Source organism: Ruditapes philippinarum, unplaced genomic scaffold (genome assembly GCF_026571515.1).
Source record: "Ruditapes philippinarum isolate M1 unplaced genomic scaffold, ASM2657151v2 ctg2533_1_1_1_1, whole genome shotgun sequence".
NCBI classification, from domain to species: Eukaryota; Metazoa; Mollusca; class Bivalvia; order Venerida; family Veneridae; genus Ruditapes; species Ruditapes philippinarum.
Window position 1 is genome coordinate 35,450 of NW_026865682.1, and position 13,189 is coordinate 48,638.

Below are 13,189 nucleotides of genomic sequence, written 5' to 3' on the forward strand. Positions count from 1 at the left end.
ATGAACCGCGCCATATTGAACCCTAGATGAGCCGTCAGTACTAAAGAACTCTGATATAATATAGGAATAACGCATGTTTCTTTTTTCGTGTTAAAATATCTGTAGAAACCCAAGGGATTAGTTGGTACCCGACCCAACGTATCCCGAGGGTTTCAGCAGTTGTTATGACACGGAACAATCATTCGTTAACGCTATTCTAGCATAAAGCATGCATAAATCTAACACAATCCATACACAATCAAGCAACATCACTGATTTTCCTCGGATTGCACGGGAACGTCAGCGTTGTATGTGACCGTGACGTCATTTCCGTTTTAGTTAAGCAGCGTCCGGGCCACAATGTATTGACGCTGTGCCACGGAAAACGTATATCAAAAAGGTGTTTTAACAGCGCATGAGCGCTAGAATCTCCTTGTTAAAAGACCTTTTTGGTCCTGTTAAAACACCCCGAAATCATGGTTATAACGGCAGTTTTATGCTAGAATATAAATTCTAACACTATCGGAATTTTTTCTATATAGACAAAGAAGGCCGGAAGCGTGCATTATTCTACAACAATGCACTCGCCGTTCTTATTATCTCCCTGTGTATTTTCACATTGAAGGCGCCATTTTGTTTAAAAAATCTGATAAATTAAAAAAAAAAATCGAATTTTGTTGTGAAAACTATCTAGAATGAAAGAAATTGGTCTAACTAAGAAAATTAATCCGAACATCAATATCTTTAATTCAGTCGTTAACGCTGTACAGACGTTTAAAGTGTTGTTTACGTGACGTCACAATGTAGCGCCAAACAGCACGTGCAAAACAATCAAATCAAGTTCGCTATTTAATGTCGCAAACGAGTTAAGTTTTACATTTATTTCACTTTTAATAATTTGTATTTCGCTTGGAAAATTATAAACTGAAATAAATAAACAAACAAAGTTGTATCAACGTTTTCAAAATTCGTTATTTTCAAAATGTTTCTACAAACGGTAGATTTAACAGTTTTTTTTTCAACCCACTGGAACGGCCTCTAAAGAACGTTTCTATTGGAAACTCTGAGGCGAAAACAAATTCAACCACCAAACATAAAGTCCAACGTTATAATAAAAATTATATTTTTTCTTGACGTATTAGAATGGAAATAGATATCAATTCTTCGTGCATTATTGTATAATAATGCACGTTTTTCGTTCAAATGCTTTGTAATTAATCACTCAGGCCTATCGGCCTTCGTGATTATATTACTACGCATTTGAACTTAAACCGTGCATTATTCTACAACAATGCACTCAGAATTGATATCTATTTCCTAAGTAATGAATAACAACATGGATTCCAAGAAGACTAAAAGCAAACTCACATTGCACAATACTAGCCGCAATTATAATACTGCTAATAAAGTTCACGAATTTTCATTGGTTTAGAGGCGGGATATATTTATAGGTTATTACAGAGGTCTGATGTGCCTTTATTCGATTTTGGCCCACTAAAAGAGCCCGAGGGCTAATACCGATCTTGTAGACCCATATCGCATTAAGGCACACCAGACCTGTTCTATAACCTTTTTATTGCATGTGCTCATTTATGTTTTGGTTTTCATTATAGAATTAAAAAAATCGTTTGAAAACATTGTTCAGCGACAATGTATAATTTATTTTAAAAAGCGAGGGACTTTTGACGTCGTCTAATGACGTTGACGTCATTTCCTCACAAACATTTGTTTTTAATATATTTTGGCGTTATTTAACTGTTTGGAGATTGTTTTTCAAGTGTTTCTTCAATTTTGCTTTTTTATCAAGATATATTTCAGTTAAACGTATTTTTTCTTATAAAATTGTCAATCTTTCCGCGTTTTTTTAGCAACCCGAAGTGGGAAATCGATATCGGCCCAACCGGAAGTCGGACCGATATCGATATTTGGCGCATCACGTCACCTGACCACAGTCATATTACATGGACAAAACTCATATACGTTTAAATTCACATTTTTTTCTATTTATAGTGTTTGCCGTTGCGTATTTATAGGTTATTACACAGGTCTAGTGTGTCTGAATGCAATATTGGCCAAGAAGAGGTATTGGCCCGAGGGCTTTAGCGGTCTCGTAGGCCAATATAGAGGATATTACATGAGTGTCTTTTCATATTGAATTTATTAAACTCGTTGAATAAAATAATAAAATGCTCGGCAGAGCCTCGCAATTTATTATTTTATCAAACTCGTTTAATAAATTCAATATGAAAAGACACTCATGTAATATCCTATATTTATTTGATGCTAACTAATGAAATACTGTTCTATCAATGAAATATATTCATATTTATATCAGTCACAGTGTGGTGATATAGATTTGGGTGATATAAGCCACGCCCACTCTGCGTACGTATTTATAAGTCTGGATTCCCTAAACATGCATTAAAAATAACTGTTTAATTTCATTCTAAATGACATATTTCTCGATTCAAATGTCCGTAATTTTGTAAGATTGTTGACAATGAGACCGCAAAAAGAAATATAAATAAATAAGGATTATTTTGCTTGCAGCGTTAACGTTTGCCGTCATATTGTTTACGCGCGCGTAGTCTCCGCGCTTCAGTAGTAAACGGTCTAAAAGCACTTTTCAAAAGGCACATAAAATAAAAAGAAAATGTGTTTGCTTTTCGTGAATATGAACTATATCTCACATCGAAGTGAGAAAATGTTCATATTTTCACTCGCGCTACGCGCTCGTGATACATATTTCATTTTTTTTCTCACTTCTCAGTGAAATATATTTCATATTCACTCAAAACAAACAAATATCCTCTATAAAATTCACTAAACACCGTCGTTTGAAACTATCTAATCATAAAAGGCGAAAAAAAGCTAAGACGCGTCGAAACGATAAAGCGGCCCCGCCACAAAGACACGATCTGTTTAAACGAATTAACTATATTATTATTACTAGTGGAATAGATATGGAAAGTTCCATAGAGCGTCTGCAAGCAATTGGCACAGACTTGCAAAATCGTCTCAGGAAAGAAGGTTCCTAGATGTCAAAATGTCATACTCTTTAATTGAACCAAGATTCCTGAAAGTCTGCGGAAGTCAAAAGTCTGTCAGACCAAAAAAGGTTCATTGATGTCAAAAGGTCCTAATCTCTAATTAGATATCCTGAAAGTCAACGGGGGTCTCAGCTACTTCCCAAACAATCATATATGGTCTCATTGGTGTAAATATGGTCATAATTTGTACTGAAACTAAGATTAAGTCTGTGAGATTCCTTTAGACTGTCGCTGTATGGTGGGAAGAAATTTGAGGGTTCACAGAGGTAAAAGATCACTTCCAGTTGAAGTCTGATACTATGCCGTGCATTGTCACCAAAATTTTTTGAAGGTTTCGAGAACGTAAGACGACTTGATAGCAATACCATTACGACAATGCGACAGTTCTATGAAGACAATACAATGCCGACGATACGATATTGCAACAAGTTAGTACGATGGCGATAATGCAATGGTGGTGAAAAGATATTGGTATCGTGATGTCGACATCACAATATCGATTTATTGCATTGTCGCCCTTGTACTATCGCACTGATATAACCACGATTGTCCTTATGATATTCCGTGTATCACATATTGAAAAATAAACTTGTGACATTTGTGATTCGCCTGTTTAAAAATTCTCAATTTTGCTTGTGACGTTTGTGATTGGCATTTTTACCCGATTTTGGTCAATCACATTCGTCACAAAAGTCATTTGTGACGAATGTGATCACATTCGTCACAAATTCATAAAAACTTGTGACGAATGTGATTTGTGACACATGTGGCCTAACACAGCACATTCAACAAAACTAATTGCAAATGAAACGAATAATATTTAATTAAAGTTTTTTTTCTCTAAAAAAAAAGTAATTCCCCAATTTTTATTTGGGAAATATGTTTTATGATGTAAAGAAGAAGACTGATGAATTTTGCAATGCTGATTTAAAGTGAAAAAATTTGGAGATAGTGATGAATAAAAATTGTTATCACCCTTTATGAATTAAAATAAAATTGGCCACGGGGATTAATTAACTATTTTTGAAACATTTTTGATGAAATAACTATGGTGATCACGTGATAAAGTAACCATTTTGATCACGTGATAAACTTACTATATTGATCATGCTGATCACGTGATGTATTGACAATATTGGTCACATGATAAATTAAAATGATGATCACGTGCTGATCCCCAGGCCCCGTGTTCACTAAGAAAAGATCAGGATCAAATGATCCTGATTTTATTTTCATTGGTTTGTAAAACTAAAATTAACTGTATCTTGCTAAAAAGAAGGATCAATTTTAGGATCAATATCAGGATCAACTGTAAAATGTCCATATCTTATTCTAAACTTTTATAAATATGTCATTTCAAGTCCAAATTTATCAAGTTAATATAAAACTTTTAATCTATGAGGATATACAATGGAGAATATTTGAGTTTTTAAATTTGATCCTGATTTTGATTCTGATCCTTAAATCTTAGTTAATACAATGTCCATCACGTGATGAATTAACTATAATAATCAATTGATGATTCATCACTGATGCATAAACGCATTCACCTTTCAGTGATCGACCGAAGTTGGAATTTATCACGTGACGAAATTACTATTTCAATCACGTGGAAACCTAGAATAACTTCATTGCAGTGTTTTTTACTCCAGTTTCTAAAAATGGAACATTGAGTTTCATCAATGTTAAAAAGTATGATTTTCATCAATATCATTTTACATTGACAGTAAAAATTGACCTCCCAAAAAAAAAAGACAACACAAAAAATAATAAAATAATTTTGATATAAACGAATGTAATATGAAATAATAAATATAAAACACTTTATACTTACATCCAAATAGAAGTTTCGCCTGGTCACTAAGCACGGAACCAATTTCATTTTCAACTTTACAATGGTATGTGCCTTGGTCAACTTGGCTCTGGGCGCCCTCAATAGTAAACTTGCCGGCCGTCAATGTATATCTTGTGTCAATCGCAGATGTAACCTCCGTAGCGTTCACAAAATTCTGGCCTCTGTACAGTTTATATTTAGGATAGGGATTTCCGCTACCAATGCATTCAATTTCAACAGTCTCCACGCCTTCAAACATCTTAAATGAATTAACAAATAATTGAATGAATGAATGGATGAATGAATGAATGAAAGAAAGAATAAATGAATGAATGAATGAATGAATGAATGAATGAATGAATGAATGAACGAACGAACGAACGAACGAACGAACGAACGAATGAATGAAGGAAGGAAGGAAGGAAGGAATGAAGGACAGATGGATGGAAGGAAGGAAGAAGAAAGGAAGGTAGGAAGGAAGGAATGAACGAACGAACGAAGGATGGTAGAAAGGAAGGAACTAATGGTGGTAGGAGGGAAGGAACGAAGGAAGGAAGAAAGAAAGGAAGGAACGAAGGGTCGAAGGAAGTAACGTAGGAAGTTAGGAAGGAAGGAAGAAACGAAGGAAAGAACGAGGGAGCGAAGGAAGGAACGAAGGTAGGAACGAACAAGGGAGCGAACGGACGGAGGGATGCAACAATTGGGGTTTATATGCTTTTTCTTTGATCTTTATGTGGCACCTTTCCACATAAACCAGTAGAAGTACCACATAAACCAGTCTGTGTATTACGGAATGCCGTTAGGGCCATTCCCTATGAATGTGTTGATCTGAAACGCGATAGTCGATAGTACGATGGTGAAAACGCGAAATCACGAAACTACGATGGTGAAAATGCGAAAGCACGATGATGAAAACGCGAAAGTACGATGATGAAAACGCGACAGTACGATACTACGATGATGAAAGCGCGATAAACTATCGTGTTTTCACCATCGTACTGTCGCGTTTTCACCATCGTAATTTCGTGATTTCGCGTTTTCATCATCATACTGTCGTGTTTTCATCATCGTACTATCGCGTTTTCACCATCGTACTATCGCGTTTTCACCATCGTACTATCGCGTTTTCATCATCGTACTGTCGTGTTTTCATCGTCGTACTATCGCGTTTTCACCATCGTACTGTCGTGATTTCATCATCGTACTATCGCGTTTTCATCATCGTACTATCGCGTTTTCACCATCGTAGTTTCGGGATTTCGTGTTTTCACCATCGTACTATCGACTATCGCGTTTCAGATTAACACATTCATAGGCGATGGTCCTAACGGCATTCCGGAATGCCGTTAGGGCCATCGCCTATGAATGGTTTGATCTGAAACGCGATACTCGACAGTACGATGATGAAAACGCGAAATCACGAAACTACGATGGTGAAAACGCGACAGTACGATGGTGAAAACACGATAGTTTATCGCGCTTTCATCATCGTAGTATCGTACTGTCGCGATTTCATCATCGTACTATCGCGTTTTCATCATCGTGCTTTCGCGTTTTCACCATCGTAGTTTCGTGATTTCGCGTTTTCACCATCGTACGATCGACTATCGCGTTTTAGATCAACACATTCATAGGCGATGGCCCTAACGGCATTCCGTAGTTTATGGGACTTCCATCTATTTTAACTACGATTTTAGAAGAAATGAAGCACATAGACCATTGGATGTTTGCCCGGACGGACAGACGGACATTCTCAAAATTTATTCTATTGTTCTAAAAAGCTAATTAAAACATAAAGCCACATAATGAATGAATAGTATCAAAGAAAAGTAACTGTTACCTATTGTTCCCATAGCTACATATACCCAAAATGTTTGCTGGGATGGACGGACTAACGTAGTAAAGAACGAATATATGAATACATGTTTTCAATTTTTGAAATGATGATCTCAAATGTATGATCTCAAATCAATAAATTGGTACATTGTTTCTTCGTTTTTTCTCTTGACACCCATCACGCAATATATACTTAGATTTGTAAAACACCATACCCTCATTTTAATTGCATTTAATTTAAGATACTGTACACGTCGTCTGAATATAAATACTTTAAGCTTAAATCTTATCTGAATATTTAAACATATTGAATGTTTTGCAGTGTTTTATCAAATAAGTGGGCAAACTGATCCACATGACTGAATTTTAAAAGTAATAATTAAAATTGCAATTAATGTGAAAATTCAAACAAACAAAACTAAAATTTGAGTCAGTTTCAAGTATAATCCTGGATTTGAGTTGAGAACGTGGAAATTTGGAAATGTATTCATAAAGAAGAAGGAGAAAAAGAAGAAGAAGAAGAAGAAGAAGAAGAAGAAAAAGAAGAAGAATGTTAAACAAAATAAAAGACAAAAACATTGCCGGCGTTCCATAGATATTCGTCCGCTGAATGTTCGCATACAGTGACTTGATCATTTCCAGTAACTTTCAAAATGCAATAATACAATAAAGGTTGACTTACTACAATGGACTCTGGCTGTTTTACAATAGTCGGGCCTGTTTTAATGTTCTGTATGTCTTTAACATCTATACCATAACCTATGAATATACGTATCACAAATACAAAAAAAGGCAATGTTTAATTGACAATTAAATTATATAAATGACTATAAAATGAACTCGAACACATGAATCTCAGAAGCTCATTATTAAGCAAACTGATCCTTTGAAAAACAATTCTCTCCTCATTGTATGGTATAAACCCAATTTGCTAGGAATGTACACAGATGTGTAATATAAACTATCATCATTTTTTGTTTCTTACTTTTTTGGTTGGGTTTACCTTTGCATCAACACAGTACTTATTAGTCATATCCTTACTGGTGGAGGAAGACCTCAGTTGCCGTTCCGTGCATTATATCATGCGCGAACGGGTACATGAGTAGAACCACCGACGTTCCGTATAGTATACTAGCTGGATAGCGTCCTCACAGTCCCTGTCCGGATTCGAAACCACAGCGGTAAAACGCCATCATCTACTCAAAACTATCCACTATTTTTCATCCAGCCGTTTGGATAAAATATGTCTTAGATAAAACATAGTCTGAATAAGATGATTCATAATAATTAACATAATTATGAGCCGCGTCACGACAAAACATACATAGTTCGTTTGCGACCAGTATGGATCCAGACCAGCCTGCGCATCCGCGCAGTCTGATCAGGATCCATGCTGTTTGCTTACCAACCCTTTTACAAGTAGAGAAACTGATAGCGAACAGCATGGATCCTGATCAGACTGCGCGGATGCGCAGGCTGGTCTGGACCCATGCTGGTCGCAAACCCATTATGTTGGTTTTGTCGTGTGATGCGGCTCATATGAAGTTAATTAAAATGTACATACTAATATCTCTGTCTAAAAGGTCAAGGCGCTGGGCTTCTAATCTGGGAATTTCGCAGATATAATACCCTAATATACTTGAAGAAATGTTCACCCATTTGTACTCGGATTCTGAAAGAAAAGAAAGATACATTCTGAAGAGTACGCTTCATATGTTGTTAGCGCATTATCAATCAATGCGCTTAAAGCAAAATACTTGTGGTGTCGTATAAATTTCACGGGAAAAGACCGGTTACGATGTAAAATCGATTCCAGACTTAAGCCGATATATGATAATATATTTATGAATTTTCAGTCAGCAAGTTAGGTATAACGACATTGTGAATGTCAAATGACGATTTTCCAAGAAGAGACACAATGGTCGCCAAGGTAACTCGGGAACTATGTTGTACATGGTGTATGTCCTCACAGTAGAAACTATAATTACATTTTCACAATACATATATATATATAAAATATGGTTGATTTTTAGTTTTTGTGAAAACAAATTAATGTGTTTTTGCGAATCCTAATGCACGAAATCGGCAGATAGTAAAGGATAACATTCTAGGTCTCATTGGCGTAACTTGTAGCCCATGTGAGATAAAAGCTGGCAAGAAGAGAGTATCCTACATGTATACTTGTATATTTATATCATTCATCCATGTCAGTGACATGCGCATGGTGCCTATACCAAGAGAAATGTTGTGATCTGTCTTTGGCAGAAAATCGCTGCGAAAATCGGTCCAGTTCAGATTTACTGTCATATCTATTTTTAACTTTTCATTTTTTTTAATGGTGTAAAATGTAAAGCCCTATTATTCTAGTAAATAACGTGCACTCATAATATTTTCTAGGGCAATAATCAGTGTATTGTTTTATAAAGTGAAACCGCATGTTTTGATTGATAATCAGAAATGTTTTGATTTTATACCATAAAAGTGTTATAAATCAATTTGTCATTATTAATTTATACCAACAAGAATGTACATAGTTAATCTGAGGTTTTTTTTCTAACCAATTTATTGATTTTTTGTTTGAGATTTATTACTTATTACCGGTGAATATGTAAGCGATTCTGTAGATCTTCTCTTCGACAGGGGGTGGTTGATCGTTTAACCAGATTCTCAGACCATCATTACCCGAGGAACTGTGGCCTTCCCAGAACTGCCGCCCGAGAAAATAGTACCCACCAGTGTAGAAATAGTTGTGCCTGCAATAAACATAAACAAATGTGTCGTGTTTTTTACTTTGAAGCGCAGTAAATTAATCATTGTCAAAGTACATAAGTAACTTTATATGCCAAGCTGTATTACTGTAGTGTCACGTTAACGCTCGAACCATTTTTTTTATTTATTTACTTAGCAGACAGATCTTTAGTATAAATATATAATTCTTATCTTTTTCATGGATTGTTCGTATAAACGAGTTATTTTAACCCCCCAAAAAAATCGTTTCAGGATATAATATATATAGAATCATAAAAATGCAGCTTTACTTCATGGTTTAAGAGCATTTATTTACGATTATAGGACTAATTTCTTTCAGTTGCGTTTACAAGTATCTCATTTCTGGTTTTAACTAGTTTACCGTTTTGAATAGGCGGTTTATGGTAGAATGTTTACGTACCAGTATCGTGTATCAACCAATCAATGGGCTATGACTCAGTATTAGTCTACAAGGTCGGTATTTTTAGGGTAAAAAATTGTATGGTTTTAGGATCGGGCATTGGTATCGTGTTTCGATACAATCGTTAGTTTAGATGTATAGAGCTGATTTTTTTTCTTTTCTTGTTTTGCTAAAGGTACTTCTTGTCACTTTTTTGGAAATAAGTTGTTTGGTCACTGACAAAAATAGTTCATGCTTAATGTGAAAAGTATGGTACGGAAGCACAGAGGGGACATTCCGATTTTAATTTTATTTTCCTATCTCGTGGCCACGAGTTATAACTCAGAAAAAAACAAAAAACAAAAATTCGCTATCTCGTGGCCACGAGTTATAACTCAGAAAAAAACAAAAAACAAAAATTCGCTATCTCGTGGCCACGAGTTATAACTCAGAAAAAAACAAAAAACAAAAATTCGCTATCTCGTGGCCACGAGTTATAACTCAGAAAAAAAACAAAAAACAAAATTCGCTATCTCGTGGCCACGAGTTAGCCGACCAATCAGATAAACACATCTAAGTCGTGGTAACGAGTTAGCTGACCAATAAAATCGAAGATGCGCTCGTTGATTTCGGCGCGAGTAGACATACTTGCCAAGATGGCGGCCTATAGAATGATTTTATGTCAACGAAATAGAATAAAAAGCTAACTGGCCGATTAACTCTTGATAACAAGTTCTAACTCGTGGCCACGAGATAGCAAATTTTGTTTTTTGTTTTTTTTTCTGAGTAATAACTCGTGGGAACGAGATAGCAATTTTTTGTTGTTTTTTTTTTTTGTTTTTTTTTCTGAGTTCTAACTCGTGGGAACGAGATAGCAAATTTTTGTTTTTTGCTTTTTTTCTGAGTTATAACTCGTGGGAACGAGATAGCAAATTTTTGTTTTTTTCTGAGTTATTACTCGTGGGAACGAGATAGCAATTTTTTGGGTTTTTTTGTTTTTTTTCTGAGTTATAACTCGTGGGAACGAGATAGCATTTTTTTTGTTTTTTGTTTTTTTTCTGAGTTTTAACTCGTGGGAAAGAGATAGCAATTTTTTTTTCTGAGTTATAACTCGTGGGAACGAGATAGTAATTTTTTGTTTTTTGTTTTTTTCTGAGTTATAACTCGTGGCCACGAGATAAGGATTTTTTGTTTTTTGTTTTTTTCTAAGTTGTATCTCGTGGGAACGAGAAAGCATTTTGTTTTGTTTTTTTTTCTGAGTTACATCTCGTGGCCACGAGATAGCATTTTTTTTTTTGTTTTTTTTTTCTGAGTTATAACTCGTGGCCACGAGATAGGAAATAATATAAATCGGAATGTCCCCTCTGTGCTTCCGTAGTACGGCACTGGTACCGAAGAAATATATTAGTGTGTCAAACAGTGTAATATCTGGTGTTGTAATAGTTTTTTCTTTTCTTTTCTTTTCTTTCTTTCTTTCTTTCTTTCTTTCTTTCTTTCTTTCTTTCTTTCTTTCTTTCTTTCTTTCTTTCTTTTTCTTTCTTTCTTTCTTCCTTCCTTTCTTTCTTTCTTTCTTTCTTGTTTTGCTTTCAGTACGTTTTATACGTTTTATTTCAAACATTATCAGTTTAAATATAATGAAACATGTGGCTTCAGGTGAAATTCAGGCATTTTACTTTTTGGGACATTTTGCTCACTGACCACACTAGAGAATCAGAAAAAAATGAAGAAACACGGCAAGTCAACGTCGGTTCAGTTTGAAGTAGCTTATCGGTGTACGTTCAACACTGCTCCGGTAGATATATATATTCGAAAATTCCCAAACTTAAGAATACAAAAAAGTGTATATTTTAAAATGAAATCTATTCAAAAGTCTTCTTTTTACTGCCAAAGGATCTCCATTGAGGTATAAAAAGTTAAACACTTGAAATTTAAAAATACTTACTTAGTATAGGATCAACAGGTGGTACATTAAATGGAAAAAATGATAATAATAAAAAAAATATTCAAATTACATTCAGATTGTTTTTTTATTTTTTTGATTTAAGATCATTTCGAACAATCAAAATCACTATCATGGAAAATGGATTGATCAGGAGCGAATGATCTAAAAACCTGCCTTCACGTATCACTCACTGGAGTCTTTTAAAGGTTGATTAAATATTTTAAGCTCCTTAATGTATATATACGTTAAACATGTTCTGTTCTAATTTGTGCTTTCCTTTTTTGAAAAAAAGAGAGAAAGAAAGAAGAAGAATATGAAAACATCAAAGATTGTATTGAGCCTACCTTGACAATTTGTTGTTCATCATAAAGTCCGACACAAATTTGTGCTCATTGAACGTGTCCACACTGATGAGGGTGGCCCCTGAAGACTGAAAGCAAAAACATGAGCAGTTAATCCTTTATCTGTTCGGACAGAAAGAGGTCATCCTTTGCCACTAGTTAAGAGTCTTTAGAGAAAATTTAATTGGATAAAATATATATTAATAAGTGATTATGAATCATTTTGAAACCTGCATGCGTTTTATTTTCATCAAATTGTTAGTCTTTTGTCCAATTATTTGACTTTGTTGTCAATACATTTTATATATATCTGAATTTGATGTTAAAATGTTTCATATTTTACTCCTTACATTATATGAAATAAAGGAAATCATGAAAGTTATTACTTCTAACAATGGTTACTTCTAACTGTGAGAAATAATTCATATTTTAACAAATGAGATATTTATTTCTATATTAACGCGTGCTATTTATCAATCATTATTATTTTAACAACATGAGAAACAAAATAAATAAATAAATAAATAAATAATAATAATAATAATAATAATAATAATAATAATAATAATAATAATAATAATAATAACAATAATAATAATACTTATAATAATAATAATGATAATAATAATAATAATAATAGTAATTGTAATAATAATAATTATTATAAAATAGATAAACAAAAATAATAATAATGATAATAATAATAATAATAATAATAATAATAATAATAATAATAATAATAATTGTAAAAATAATAATTATTATAAAATAAATAAAAAATAAATAACAATATCTGTATTTATTTTTCCTGAATGGGGAATATGACCATCGTGAGATAACCAAGATAATATATATATATATATATATATATATATATATATATCTCACACGTTCGCTTTATTAAAGACACAAAGAAACATTATTTTTCCTTATTCATTTAAGGACATACATGAGTTTTTATAACGTATAAATAATAGTTTTATGGTATGTTAGATGCTTTTTACCTCACGAAAGTAACGCTGAATGTGGTATTATTTGTCGTAAATGTAGTAAAATATA

At 33.7% G+C, this 13,189-nt stretch overlaps 1 protein-coding gene across 1 annotated transcript in view; it reads right to left on the reverse strand.

The window, feature by feature from the left end:
- The window catches only part of LOC132729981 (contactin-3-like), a 47,039-nt gene that overhangs the window by 22,605 nt on the left and 11,245 nt on the right, over positions 1–13,189 (reverse strand). Inside the window, exons 3-7 of the mRNA XM_060715817.1 lie at positions 12,134–12,219; positions 9,298–9,452; positions 8,264–8,371; positions 7,382–7,458; positions 4,864–5,122 (exon numbers count right to left, since the gene is read on the reverse strand). Coding sequence (XP_060571800.1) covers positions 4,864–5,122; positions 7,382–7,458; positions 8,264–8,371; positions 9,298–9,452; positions 12,134–12,219 — 685 coding nt within the window. The remainder of the gene's footprint in view (positions 1–4,863; positions 5,123–7,381; positions 7,459–8,263; positions 8,372–9,297; positions 9,453–12,133; positions 12,220–13,189) is intronic.